The following is a 15,247-nucleotide window of genomic DNA, read 5'->3' as shown; positions in this document are numbered from 1 at the left end:
CAGCTCTCCTGCGTCTGTGGTCCAGTGAGCGGTGCGAGCAGCCAAGTGACGGTGTATCCAGAAGCGACCATCGGCTTTTATTTCGAGAAATATCATTCGTCCGACCAGGCGAGAAGTTCCAATTAATGTGTGGTCCTATCTTGATGACTCCATGCCCAATACAGTCATAATTGACAGTATCTTTGGCAAAATGGGAACAAGTAGCAGTCGTCTTATGCAAAGTCCCATGTTCAACAACGTACTCTGAACTGTGTGCTGTGAAACACTTGTGCTTGCACCTGAATTGTACCCTGTTGCCTGATCTGCCAGACAGCCGCCTAATCTGGTTTACAGAGCGGACAAGCCTCAGACATCTACGTCCTGTGAGGGGTATGGATGCGCAACACTTGTGATGCTTTCATCATCTTTCAACCACTTCTCATCGACTGCTCATAACAATAGCAAGCGTTCAACTGACCAACTTCGCTGTTTCTAAGATTATCGTACACACGCGCCCAGCGATAACAATCCGCCCTTTCTCAAATTTGCTTTGTCTGTCGATGCCCCATTTGCGGCCCGTAGCTTCATTAGAACGATTCTCCGATCGTCTCTGCTCCACTTACATACTTTCCTTACCGTGTCGCATGCCGGAAACACCTCTAGGCTGCTTTCAGTCTTCCCGTGGACGGTGGTCATAATGTTTTTGGCTCATCTGTGTATTTAGCTTTCTGACGTGTGACGGTAGATGGGACCTATTTCCTGTAAGGATATTACAAATTTTTCACCATGGAGCGTAATGCAGGGTACTCACGTGTATCCGTCTAGCCACTCGAAGTTATCCATGAGAGACCATGCTGTGTAGCCAATCACGTTGATCCCATCTTCGTTGATGGCCAGGGACAGCTGCCTCAAGTACTCCTGTGTTAGAAGAAAGTACAAGTGTTACGCCACTGTGGCTCACATTTTGTTGCACAAAATAACAAAGACTGGATAACTTGTACGGACTTAACCGATTTACTTGTCGCTAAAGTAGCAAAACTTTTCCTGGGGCACAGGTGCTACTGAAAGTTCTGATATTTTGTCCAGATTAGCCTACTATGGTCCTTGAATTAGTAAACAGACCTTAAAATACAGTCATTCAATAATGTGAAGACGTGTTTAGATCTATATGGTTCCGATAATCTAATACAGTTACGTCGCAATATAATTTTAGACAGCAGATGAAAAAATTTTACGTATTTGGGGACAACATTTCTTTTCTTAATGTTTCTAAGATGTTATTTTGATAGAGGCTCTGTTGAATTATATCTGTATACAATTCTTAGTTAAAATTAGTATATTATGTTACCATACGTGACGATGTTGTCAGAAACGACAGAACAGGTCATGAAAATTTAAGATAAGGATTGTTAAAATATAATACATTCGCTTTTATAGTCTCGTTAACCAAATATTAAAATATCGATTCCAAACTTGTAAGTAAGTGGAAAACGTGATTAAAAAACGTGAATATAGAAAATTGCAAAACATTTTTAAAATCAAAAATCAACATTACAATCAGTTGCTGTTATGCACTGTTTGTGGCATCAAAATTTTCAAATCGCGGGTCAGTAGTACGCAGTACTGTGAGGTTAACAGCGATGATTAGTCAGATAAAGTCAGACACTATAAAAGCGAATATAAAATTCAAAACTGAAAACTGACACGAAGCAACTTAAGTGGCATCACAACCATAAAAAATATGTAATTTATTGTTTAATGGAATAAACCACGAAGAAAATTGCATAGGATCACGAGCAATTAAGTTCGATATCGACTGATACTCATAGTAACATTTTCTGATAATATTGTGCTTCCAATCTCTGATATTTCTTTTTCACAACGTGCACAAAATCAGTTATAATTTTGGATAGTGGACTATCTTTGCTAGTAGAGTCGCGTGTTGTGAACGTGGAAGTTTACCACCCAGTGATATGGAATCACGCTCTTCCGAATTCGACCTATTAGTATTTTAGTTAAGAGAAGAGTGCGAAAATTAACGTATATTGGATTGTAATACAACGCAAAACACAATTTTTGTCTTCATATATATTTTCTGCTTATCGACTTTCAACCGTAGAATAACATACTATTAGTTGGCATTTTCCGTTAAGACGAAATAAATTTTACTGTTCCGCTTCTGAGCTAGTAACCGTGCATCTTTCGCCTCCAAGATACAATTGCATCCGTAAAAAACGGTGTCGACGTCTCCGTATGAGAAAGTATACATGCTCTATATGAGAAAGTATACATGCTCTATGTCCCAAGCATCAGGTAATTAGTTTTTTGTTAGATTTATGTTATGGTTCCCATGCGTCAGTTGAGTCCTGACAGTGAATTGAAATTTCGTATACGTGATCTAAAACATAAATACAATAAATAACTTCCAGGTAAACAAGCACATTCGATCCTCGTTGCTAATTTAGTTTAGTTTCAGAACTGAAAATTTCAGAGCTCGTAACATATTCAGATCAATTGATGCTATCACCAACACCAACCGCTCGTTGGTAAAATAAAAGTCGGGAAAATAGATAAGAGTGACTACGAACGGTATCCGACTATGTCAAGCAGTCCATTTCGTAACAGTACTCATTGAAAACCTGCCTTTCAATGAAACGTTGCTGAATCCGTACGTCACCGGCTAGGTTCTTGTTATGGAAAAAGATTTGATCATCAGTGTTTAGCTGGTAAGTGGAAGAGGTAGTAGCGTGCTGTTGTTAACCATCAGAGTGTGCACTCATGCCTTGTTCGTAGTGTGTCATGGAATGAAAAAGCTTTATAGTATTCTTAGGATTTGTTGTATAAACGTCGCTGATTGGAGACCAGCAAATGAACCCAGTTCACCAATTCGCTCTTGTACAGTTTCTTGTATAACATTAAACTTTGAATGACTAAGGTTCAGTGTTGATCTGAATTAGTTCAAAATGGCTCTGAGCACTATGGGACTTAAATTCTGAGGTCATCAGTCCCCTAGAACTTAGAACTTCTTCAACCTAACTAACCTAAGGACATCAAACACATCCATGCCCGAGGCAGGATTCGAACCCGCGACCGTAGCGATCGCGCGGTTCCAAACTGTAGCGCCTAGAACCGCTCGGCCACTCCGGCCGGCCTGAATTAGTAGAGGTATGCTTGGAAACATCGCTAAATCAGCTGTCTATACGATTTCCTGTACTTCAAGCACGGATATTAATCGTACCACCTGCTCCACAATCGAAAAAAATCAAAATAGTTACTCGTAAAGTAAACTAAAATAAACAATATAATTCTCAACTGAAGGCCCTCAAAAACACAACGCAGCCCAGAATAGTGAGCCAGAACGCTCGTATTCAGGTGGTGTAGTTGCAAAATGCATTGCTTTCATATTATCTTTACAGCTAATATCGTAGAGAATGAATCTTTCAGCAGTTGATAATTCAGAGCCAAATGGCGTTGGCAACCTGACTGAGAGCGCAAACTCTAGGCCACAATGGCGTCGCGTCAGGGTTACAAAAGTTTGCTCAGCACGATGTAAACATATATATCGCTGTCCACGAATTTGACGGCTTTTCTGTGTTGATGACAGTTTTAATAAGTCGCAAGGTTTTAAGGCCATTGTTATTCAAAGCTAAAGAAACTATCAATACTTAGGCGGAGCTGTCATTAACCAAATGGTTAGTTTGACCACCATAATGATTTATCTCCTTTTGAAAGTGGTATACCCTTACCGTTCTCAGATCTCTGAACAAATGTTAAATCTAACATGGACTCCGAATCACGATACAACTACGACTAGCCTGGGATCGAACTTTAGACTTTTAATCATTATTCCACTGAGCCTCGGGACCACGCTGTGTGGTATTACTTGCTCGATCGATACAAATTTACTAATAGACTAAATGTGGTCACTATTTTTATTAATCAATGTAAATGCATTTGTCATAAGAGTCTAAGTACACGTTCAGTCGTTGGAATTTAATACGAATTGTGTAATTGCAGCAATTCATGCCTAGGAAGCATTTTTGTGAGACATATTCAATCATTATCGGCTGCTGCCGAACCCCATATACTAAACTGTTCACTGCATGTAGTTCTAATCTCCCTCTCTTACTCTCCTGCTAACAGTCTTCGAAATACCTTAAAACTTTTTCACATAAAGTACAACTCTTACTCAAGAGATCTTATGGAGCTTTTATTATCTGCACTCATTACTTACATCACAGATGTTCTTATTAACCTCACCTTCTAAATCGAAAAAAGTTATTTCGAACTTCAGCTATATGGAAGAGTTAACAACTACTACCTTATTTAATCTGCCAGGACGTTTCATATCAGCGCACAGTCCGCTGCAGAGTGAAAATCTCATTCTGGAAACATCCCCGAGGCTGTGGCTAAGCCATGTCTCCGCAATATCCTTTCTTTCAGGAGTGCTAGTTCTGCAAGGTTCGCAGAAGAGCTTCTGTTAAGTTTGGAAGGTAGGAGACGAGGTACTGGCAGAAGTAAAGCTGTGAGGACGGGGCGTGAGTCGTGCTTGGGTAGCTCAGATGGAAGAGCACTTGCCCGCGAAAGGCAATGGCCTCGAGTTCGAGTCTCGGTCCGGCACACAGTTTTAATCTGCCAGTAAGCTTCTTTACTACTTTATTATTTACTTGTTTTCAACTTGTGTTTCTCCAAACCGAAAAGCGATCTTTTGTTGTACACCAGGTTGTGAACTGAGGACTGCAGTCGAATTTGATACGTGAAATTTTGTCAGTTGAAGCCGAAGCTGCGAAATAATCTGTCATTAAAGCTTCCTGTCAGATTAAAACTTTGTGTCGGATCAAGACTGAAACTTGGGGCCTTAGCCGTTAACGGGCAAGTTCTCTACCAACGGAGCGACCCAATCACGACTCACGACCCGTCTTCACAGATTTCTTTCCGTCAGTTTTTCATATATTGTCTTCCAAACTTCACAGAAGCTCTCCTGCGAAACTGGAGGGACTAGCACTCCTGGAAGAAAGAATATTTGCAAAGACATGGTTTAGTCACAGCCTGGGGGATGTCTCCAGAATGAATTTTCGCACTACAGTGGAGTGTGCGCTGATATGGAACTTCCAGAGAGATTAAAACTATGTGCCGCACCGCGACTCGAACTCGGGACCCCCTCTTCAGAGTTAACAGTCTCCATTACGGCACCGTGTCGACGCTTTCTGGAAATCTAGGAATATGGAATCTGGTAGTTCCCCTTCATGTATGATTTGCAGTATATGTGAGAAAATGGCAAGCTGAATTTCACATGACCGTTGCTTTTTAAATCCGTGCTGATTCGTGGACGTTAGCTTTTCGGTATCTAGGAAATTTATTGTATTCGCACTTTGAATATCTTCTAGAATTTTGCAGCGAACTGGTGTCAGGGATATTGGTCTCTAAGTTTGCGTATCTGTTCTTTTACCTTTCTTATATATAAGAATCATCTGCGCTTTTCTTTCAGTCGCTTCCATCCGGACCTAACGATTAATTTTTTTCTACTCATTCACTTGTTTCTCTACGCGAGGGATGCTTACTGCTATGTCCTCCATACGGCAGTCTGTGTGATGGTCAAACGACGGTGTGTTTTATGATTCCCTTGCATGAACGATTCCTGAAAAACAAAATTTAAAAAAATCAGCTTTCCTTTGGTGTCGTATTCTGCCACACCAAACTGATCAATGAGTGATGGGACAGAAGCCTTACATCCGCTTAGCGATCTTACGTCGAACCGCAATTTTCTCGGGTTAGCGGCAAGATCTTTGGCTAAGGTATGACGATGGACTTTCTTGTACGTTTTGCACACCAATCTGTTTATAGAATTTCCGCGTCTCTCTCTTTTTTCTCTCTCTCTCTCTCTCTCTCTCTTGTCGAGAGAGCAACGATCTTTTTTTTTCTCAACAGTTTCCGAATTTTGTTATTAAACCACTGGGGTTTCATCCCTCCTTAATGCTCTTACTACGTATATACTTATACAGGAAGCGATTTACAATCAGTTTAAACTTTCCCCATAATTCCTCCATGTCGATTATTTTGAAAATAAATGACGTCCATTCGTTTAGTAAGATTCTGTCTCTTGCCTATCTATTCTTTTCAGCATTAATACTATCCTAGTCTTCGTGATAGGTTTATTATCCATACGAACTATCGCCGCTGTAACATAATGATCACTAGTCTCTGTCTTTAACTGACACTGTCGGTAAGATCAGGCCTGTTTATAGCTGTCGTGTATATGAAGACACGCAGCGATATCTATTAATTTCCAGACCGGTTTATTTCATAATCTTATTCCATAAGACTGTCACATACCTGTGTTTCTTTCATGTTATCCTCGCCACCTTAGCCGAAGTGTAACGCAAGCCTTCCTGCTGCGCTCGACTTTAAAGTTGACGGTTCGAATCTTCGGGATGGCTTAAGAATCCTGATCACCAGCCTTTTCGACAATGTTTCGGATTAGATTCCGAACCTCTCTAGAGTGTCTCACGGCGTGAAGTTCATCCGTCAGTCGGAAGGGGACGTTAACCCGACAGCCTCCTTGGTGCTGTTCGAGAGGAGCCAGTTATGTGACGCCACCAGGCTTCTCCCTTCCCATTCTCTCTTTGTCTTAAAACCTAAATCTGACACTACACTATAAACACTTTCATTTCAGTCTCACACATTCAGCTGATACACTTGAGGTACAACTCTCACACAGGCGTGGAGTGGAGCGCTATTGTGTGCGGGGAAAGAGAATTTTCCCTATTGGATGGCTGAACACAGCTACCCTTCGCAGGTTTCCCATATGGTATTTACTTAGTGATAGTTACGTAGTATCGGGTTTCTGCTGCCTTGCGATCACAAGTTCTTACCCTGTAGTAGTCCTGGCGGCCGGTGTCGTTCAATTCGCCGAGATCGGAGAAACCGCTCTCGGTAATGAGTATGGGGACGTCGCCATACGTGGCGTTGATCCAGTTTACGATGAGTCGTATTCCCTCTGGATAAACCTGTAACACACATAGAGGGGTTGGACAATAACGTGGAAACACCGCGAGAAATGCATGTTTGAACGTAAAAGCAGATGATAGTCAAGCCTGTATGTTGCGCTGTTGTGTCTGACTAATGTCCTCAATACATCGCAAGTGTCAGTCGTGGTCAGAATACCGTTCTGTGTACTTGAAGTTGCATTATGTCGAAGTTAAGTAACTTAGAAAGTGCGCAAATTGCCAGAATGGTGTGTGCTTCCGTAACCAAGGTGGCAGAAGTGTTTGGTGATTCAATAAGCACCGTATTTATAAAGCATACAGGGCAAACACCATCCACTAAGAATGAGATATTCACTCTGCAGCGGGGTGTGCGCTGATACGAAATTTCCTGGCAGATTAAAACTGTGTGCCGGACCGAGACTCGAACTCGGGACCTTTGCCTTTCGCGGGCAAGTGGGCAAGTGGTAGAGCACTTGCCCGCGGAAGGCAAAGGTCCCGAGTTCGAGTCTCGGTCCGGCACACAGTTTTAATCTGCAAGGAAGTACCATCCAGTAAGTCACTACTCGGACGAAATTGTGTGTTGAGTGATTCTGGCAGACGGTCGTCGAAGAGGACTGACGAAAAACGAGGCGACATGGAATCCCAAAACCACACATCAGTGATACGAGTACCCGTAAAAGGAAAGCGTGGTGCCGTAGCCGTAAAATTTGGGCTAAGGAGCAATAGAAGAAAGTCATTTGGCCGGATGAGTTTGTTGCACAATGTTTCCAACTTCTGGTCGAGTACACGTCCCAAGGGTGAAACATGGCGCAGGTTCAATGATTATTTGTGCAGGCATATCGTGGTGTTCCTTGAGCACCATCGGTACTCTGCCAGGTCACATTACTGACAAGGATTATGTGGCCGTTGTAGCTAATCAGGTCCATCTCATGGCACAATCTTTGTTCCCCAGTAGTGATGGCCCCTGTACATACAGCTTGCTCCGCCTAGGAGTAGTTTTATGAGCACGAGAATGAATTGACGCATATCCCCTGGCCATCACAATCGCCAGATCTCAATATCATTGATCAAATAGCTCTGAGCACTATGGGACTCAACAGTCCCCTAGAACTCAGAACTAGTTAAACCTAACTAACCTAAGGACATCACAAACATCCATGCCCGAGGCAGGATTCGAACCTGCGACCGTAGCGGTCTTGTGGTTCCAGACTGCAGCGCCCTTAACCGCACGGCCACTTCGGCCGGCTATCATTGATCCTTTGTGGTTACTTTGGAGAGATGGGTGAGTGATGGCTATCCACATCCATCATTATTACCTGAAACCTTGAAAACTACACGGGATTCCCAGACGACTGGGAGCTGTTTGAAATGTATTAGTCTAATATGATTATATATTTTGCGTTCCCATATTTTCATCCAACCTGTGTACGTTACATATTCAGCAGCACTATGTGTAAGAGCTTTATAATGACGTTTTCGTCATATATTTTCTCATAATTCATGTTGAACAGTGCGCTGTTGGTGTTATCTCGTTAACAGCAAATTACATCTTTACTTATTAATAATGGCCCAGGGAAAGAAATCAAAGAGGCCGTTGCTAAAATAAAGGCTTCCACTACGCTATTCACAAAGATGAATCAGTCAGCACTGCTTTCACGTCTATAAAACAAGATAAATGGAAGAAATATTTTCGAATGCGTCTTTCAGGAATTTCTTCTCGACATCTCAGAGACAGCAAAGGACTTGAAAGAGCAGTTGAACGGAATGGACAGTGTCTTGAATGAAGGATATAAGATGAACATCAACAAAAGCAAAACGAGGATCATGGAATGTAGTCGAATTACTTCGGGTGATGCTGAGGGAATTAGATTAGGAAATGAGACACTTAAAGTAGTAAAGGAATTTTGCTATTTGGGCAACAAAATAAGTGATGTTGGTCGAAGTAGAGAGGATATAAAATGTAGACTGGCAATGGCAAGGAAAGCGTTTCTGAAGAAGAGAGATTTGTTAACATCGAGTATAGATTTCAGTGTTAGGAAGTCGTTTCTGAAAGTATTTGTATGGAGTGTAGCCATGTATGGAAGTGAAACATGGACGATAAATAGTTAGGACAAGAAGAGAATAGAAGCTTTCGAAATGTGGTGCTACAGAAGAATGCTGAAGATTAGAAGGGTAGATCACATAACTAACGAGGAGGTATTGAATAGAATTTGGGAGAAGAGGAGTTTATGGCACAACCTGACAAGAAGAAGGGACCCGTTGGTAGGACATGTTCTGCGGCATAAAGGGATCACAAATTCAGCATTGGAGGGCAGCGTGGAGGGTTAAAAGTCGTAGAGGGATACCAAGAGATGAATACACTAAGCAGATTCAGAAGGACGTAGGTTGCAGTAGGTACTGGGAGATAAAGAAGCTTGCACAGGATAGAGTAGCATGGAGAGCTGCATCAAACCAGTCTCAGGACTGAAGACCACAAGAACAACAATCTCACGAGCAGTAAATGACACGTATTGCGTTAGAATATTTGTTTGTATGGATTGTTAACCTTAAGGAGATTCCATTTATACTGATGTAAACGGATAGAACGTAACTGTGCTTATAACTACGCATATATTACGTATAGTGACCGTCTTTTATGAAATTATCAAGTTCCCGGTAATTTCCAATGCCTATGCATGAGGCAAGAAACAATACACCAACCCATAGTTTGCTCAGTGAAACCATAAACCACTAATTTAGGAATGAATAAATGCTCTTGTGAACGCTGTCTCTTTTTCGGAATGAAAAGTGGAAAAAATCCTTAAGTCCACTGGAGCTCACCTTGATAAATTCCAATTCTTTTCACTTATAGAAGTTGATCGCAGTGGACAACAATCAGATACTCTTGCCCTGCTGAATACTGACAAAGTAAGTGTTCTATTCTACAGTTGTAATTCACTTATGTTGCCGACTGGCTACCAGTTTCGGTACTGTTCAGTCGGTGCCTCGAAAAAGCAATGACGGAAATAAAAGAAAGGTCCAACATTAGGATTAAAATTCAAGGTGAACAGATATCAGTGATACGATTCACTAATGACATTGCTATCCTCAGTGAATGTAAACAAGAATTACCGGATCTGCTGAATGTAATGAACAGTCTAATGAGTACAGAAAATGGGAGGAGAGTAAATAAAGGAGAGCCGAAAATAATGCGAAGCAGCGTAAATGAGAACAGTTAGGCACTTAACATCAGGACAGATGGTCACGAAGTAAATAAAGTTAAGGAATTGTGTTAACTAGGCAACAAAATAACCATCGACGGACGGAGCAAGGAGGACATAAAAATGAGATTAGCATTGGCAAAAGGGCTAAGAGAATTCTATTAGTATCAAACACAGACCCTGAGGAAGAAATTTCTGAGAATGTATGTTTGGAGAAAAACATTTTATGGTTGTGAAACATGGACTTTGGGAAAATCGGAAAAGAAGAGAATCGAAGCATTTGAGATATGGTACTAAAGAAGAGTGCTGAAAATTAGGAGGTCTGGTAAGCTAAGGGATGAGGAGGTTCCGGAGAATCGGCGAGGAGAGGACGATATAGAAAACACAGACAAGAAGAAGGGACAGGATGGTAGGACATCTGTTAAGACACCATAGAATAACTTCCATGGTACTAGAGAGAGCTGTAAAGCGTAAAAACTGTACCGGAAAACAGGGATTGGAATAAATCCAGCAAATATTTCAGGAAATATGTTACATGTGCTTCTCTGAGATGAATATATTGCAATAGAGAATTTCTTCTTGGTGGGCCGCATCAAACCCATCAGGCAAAATCGCCGTGAGTGTTGAGGCAATCATTCCATCGCCGCACCAGGCTGAAGATACTCGATGCGTGAAGCACATGTCCTGCCGCATGAAGAAATCAATAGGTGCCTGCTGCATATCCTCGTTGAACCCTTTTTAAGAGGCCGAAGACGTTATAATCACATGGGGGTAAATCAGGACTTTAGGGCGGGTGTTCGAGTGTTTCTCACTGGAGTTGGCGTAACTTCAGCTGGCCTGCCATGTCGGCCAGCGTGTTGTGTCGAATCGCGACCAGCATGGAACTTGGTGCACCATTCCAGAATGGTGGTTTTCGCCAGACATATTGCCCCATACAAGTTCTTCATCCTCCGATGAATGCCTGCTGGTGTTTGTCCTGTTTGCACGTACTTGGTAACAACGTCGCCAACTTAAAGGTCTGTGCTTTTATCCACGCATCGGAGCCGGGCAGCGCTGCATTTATGCAGCAGAAACGCCCACAAACGAAAACTTTTTAATCCCCCCTTATATTTCTTAGCGAGGAAGGTGATGTCATTACTGCCGGAGTAGAGACCTGTTGGCAAGTTTTTGGGTCAGCTTACAGTCTAGTGGAGCAGATTAATGTGCTCTTAAAGCACTATAGTCTTATGCATCTTTGCTATCACCAAGTATCTAATGACGTCCGTGGGAACTGTGGCATAACATTTAACTTCCATTTTAACTGTAAACTGGAGTACTTACATAAGTCGACGGAAAAAATGGCAGTGCGCCAAGAAACATGTAGGCCTCTGGAGATGATAGTACTACTTCTTCACATACTATTCCTGTCGTCAGTAATAGGAAGCTTGTTTGCAACACGTTAGTTGGAAAATTATGTGTTCCTCCTTACAACCACAGCTACACATTGGCATCTCTTACTCCTGAAGGCGTTGAAGTGTTGGGTATGGTTAGTTAGATCAGCCGGATCGAAACTATGCATTTGTTAGTTTTACCGAAAGGAGAAATACTATTAACGATGCATACGATTCATGGGAAGACGTTGTTAACAGAGCTTTAGAGGAAGAAATACAAACAGCGCGCTTGGTTATCGCTTGGCTGCGTCAAAAATATCTTAGTGTCAATGAGGTAGAGAACGATAAGCGTCCCCAATCATTGCTTTCTGCAGTCACTGTAAGACGTGAGTGGTGCAAACAGAGTGGAGGCAATTTCGAAAGATTGTTCCTTTTCTGCTTTTCAACAAATGTGCTAAATGGAGAACAGACACAAAACCACACCTTATGCTTTAATCTTGCCGAAATAGTTGACAGTTTTGGGGAATATATCTCAAGTAGCAATTTATCGTCATGAATCCATTTATCATCACCTAGCCACTAAAGCATAACTTAATCATAGCTATCACTTGGTTCAAGAATCACAAAAGAAGGTTGTATACGTGGAAGAAGGCTAGGAATACTGACAGCTTTCAGATAGATTATATAATGGTAAGACAGAGATTTGGGAACCAGGTTTTAAATTGTAAAACATTTCCAGGGGCAGATGTGGACTCTGACCACAATTTATTGGTTATGAACTGTAGATTAAAACTGAAGAAACTGCAAAAACGTGGGAATTTAAGGAGATGGGACCTGGATAAACTGACTAAACCAGAGGTTGTACAGAGTTTCAGGGAGAGTATAAGGAAAAAATTGACAGAAATGGGGGAAAGAATTACAGTAGAAAAAGAATGGGTAGCTTTGAGGGATGAAGTAGTGATGGCAACAGAGGATCAAGTAGGTAAAAAGACGAGGGCTGGTAGAAATCCTTGGGTAACAGAAGAAATATTGAATTTAATTGATGAAACGAGAAAATATAAAATTGCAATAAATGAAGCAGGCAAAAAGGAATTCAAACGTCTCAAAAATGAGATCGACAGGAAGTGCAAAATGGCTAAGCAGCGATGGCTGGATGATAAATGTAAAGTTTATCTCACTAGGTGTAAGATAGATACTGCCTACAGGAAAATTAAAGAGACCTTTGGAGAAAAGAGACCCACTTGTATGAATATCAAGAGCTCAGATGGAAACCCAGTTCTAAGCAAAGAAAGGAAAGCAGAAAGGTGGAAGGGGTATATAGAGGGTCTATACAAGGGCGATGTACTTGGGGACAGTATTACGGAAATGTAAAAGGATGTAGATGAAGATGAAATGCGAGGTATGATACTGCGTGAAGAGTTTGACACAGCACTGAAAGACCTGAGTCGAAACAAGGCCCCGAGAGTAGACAACATTCCATTAGACGTACTGACAGCCTTGGGAGAGCCAGTCCTGACAAAACTCTACCACCTGCTGAGCAAGTTGTGTGAGACAGGCGAAATACCGTCGGACTACAAGAAGAATATAATAATTCCAATCCCAAGAAAGCAGGTGTTGACAGATGTGAAAATTACCGAACTATCGGTTTAATAAGTCACAGCTGAAAACACCAACGTGAATTCTTTAGAGACGAATGGAAAATCAGGTAGAAGCCGACCTCGGGGAAGTTCAGTTTGGATATCCTAGAAATATTGGAACACGTAAGAAGAAAGACTAAGGAAAGGCAAACCCATGATTCTAGCATTTGTAGACTTAGAGAAAGCTATTGACAATGTTGACTGGAATACTCTCTTTCACATTCGAAGGGTGGCAGGGGTAAAATACAGGGAGCGAAAGGCTATTTACAATCTGTACAGAAACCAGATGGCAGTTATAAGATTCGAAGGGTATGAAAGGGAAGCAGTGGTTGGTAAGGGAGTGAGACAGGCTTGTAGCCTCTCCCCGGTGTTATTCAATCTGTATATTGAGCAAGCAGTAAAGGAAACAAAAGAAAAGTTCGGAGTAGGCATTAAAATCCATGGAGAAGAAATAAAAACATTGAGGTTCGCCGATGACATTGTAATTCTGTCAGAGACAGCAAAGGACTTGGAAGAGCAGTTGAACGGAATGAACAGTGTCTTGAAAGGAGGATATAAGATTAACATCAACAAAAGCAAACCGAGGATAATGGAATGTAGACGAATTAAATCGGGTGAAGCCGCGGGAATTAGATTAGGAAATGAGACGCTTAAAGTAGTAAATGAGTTTTGCTATTTGGGAAGCAAAATAACTGATGATGGTCGAAGTAGATAGGATATAAAATGTAGACTGGTAATGGCGAGGAAAGCGTTTTTGAAGAAGAGGAAGTTGCTAACATCGAGTATAGATTTAAGTGTCAGGATTCGTTTGTGAAAGTATTTGTATGGAGTGTAACCATGTATAGAAGTGAAACGTGGACGATAAATAGCTTGGACAAGAAGAGAATAGAAGCTTTCGAAATATGGTGCTACAGATGAATGCTGAAGATTACATGGGTAGATCACATAACTAATGAGGAGATAAAGTCGTGTGGCTAGGGCCTCCCGTCGGGTAGACCGTTCGCCTAGTGCAGGTCTTTCGATTTGACGCCACTTCGGCGACCTGCGCGTCGATGGGGATGAAATGATGATGATTAGGACTACACAACACCCAGTCCCTGAGCGGAGAAAGTTTCCGACCCAGCCGGGAATCGAACCCGGGCCCTTAGGATTGACAGTCTGTCACGCTGACCACTCAGCTACCAGGGCGGACAATGAGGAGATATTGAATAGGATTGGGGAGAAGAGGAGTTTGTGACACAACTTAAGAAGGGATCGGTTGGTAGGACATGTTCTGAGGCATCAAGGTATCACCAATTTAGTATTGGAGGGCAGCGTGGAGGGTAAAAATCGTAGAGGGAGACCAAGAGATGAATACACTAAGCAGATTCAGAAGGGCGTAGGTTGCAGTAGGTACTGGGAGATGAAGAAACTTGCACAGGATAGAGTAGCATGGAGAGCTGCATCAAACCAGTCTCAGGACTGAAGACCACAATATTAACGACAGCCACCAAAGAACTTTTCAATGAGCAGTCCTGATTACATCGCAATCACAGCGTGTGTGCAGGGCTAAAATAACAGAACCATTAAGTCAGATCCTATAAGTTTTGTGAGAGATACAGTCGGATTACTCACAACAAGCCAGTCGGAGGCGCTCGTCGGCCACGAGGGGTCGAAAGACGTGACGTAGCCACCGTCTCGCACCCTGGAGGGATCCTCACCCGTCAGCCCGTCCTCCGCGAGCCTCGTCGAGTAGTGGTTCAGCCCGAAGAAGTCGAACGTTCCTGGAAAAGGAAGAATGTATGTTACAACATCCTTATGCGATTTACGAGACATCGGTTTGCACTTGCCTTAGTAATGAAAAATTCATGTAAATGTTCCAAAAAAATGCGAGGTGTAGTCATAAAGCCACCACTTCGAAAAAAAGAGATTCATAAGTGAGTTTCTCTTTGTTCGCAGGTACATGTCTGTAAGCCTGAAATACACAAAAACTCCCGCGCCCTTATACCATAGAAAGCAGGCAGAGGAGCCAAAAGCGCAAATGGTTCAAATGGCTCTGCACACTATGGGGCTTAACATCTGAGGTCATCAGTCGC

General features: G+C 42.1%; 1 protein-coding gene across 1 annotated transcript in view; it reads right to left on the bottom strand.

Moving 5' to 3' along the window:
* Window positions 1-15,247, bottom strand: part of LOC124805569 (myrosinase 1-like) — a 128,157-nt gene that overhangs the window by 12,451 nt on the left and 100,459 nt on the right. Inside the window, exons 8-10 of the mRNA XM_047266135.1 lie at window positions 14,787-14,935; window positions 6,852-6,986; window positions 791-897 (exon numbers count right to left, since the gene is read on the bottom strand). Of these exons, the coding sequence (XP_047122091.1) occupies window positions 791-897; window positions 6,852-6,986; window positions 14,787-14,935 (391 nt within the window). The remainder of the gene's footprint in view (window positions 1-790; window positions 898-6,851; window positions 6,987-14,786; window positions 14,936-15,247) is intronic.

This window comes from Schistocerca piceifrons, chromosome 7 (genome assembly GCF_021461385.2).
Source record: "Schistocerca piceifrons isolate TAMUIC-IGC-003096 chromosome 7, iqSchPice1.1, whole genome shotgun sequence".
NCBI lineage: Eukaryota > Metazoa > Arthropoda > Insecta > Orthoptera > Acrididae > Schistocerca > Schistocerca piceifrons.
The sequence above is the reverse complement of the archived record's forward strand: the minus strand, read 5'-3'. Positions and strand labels throughout refer to the sequence as shown.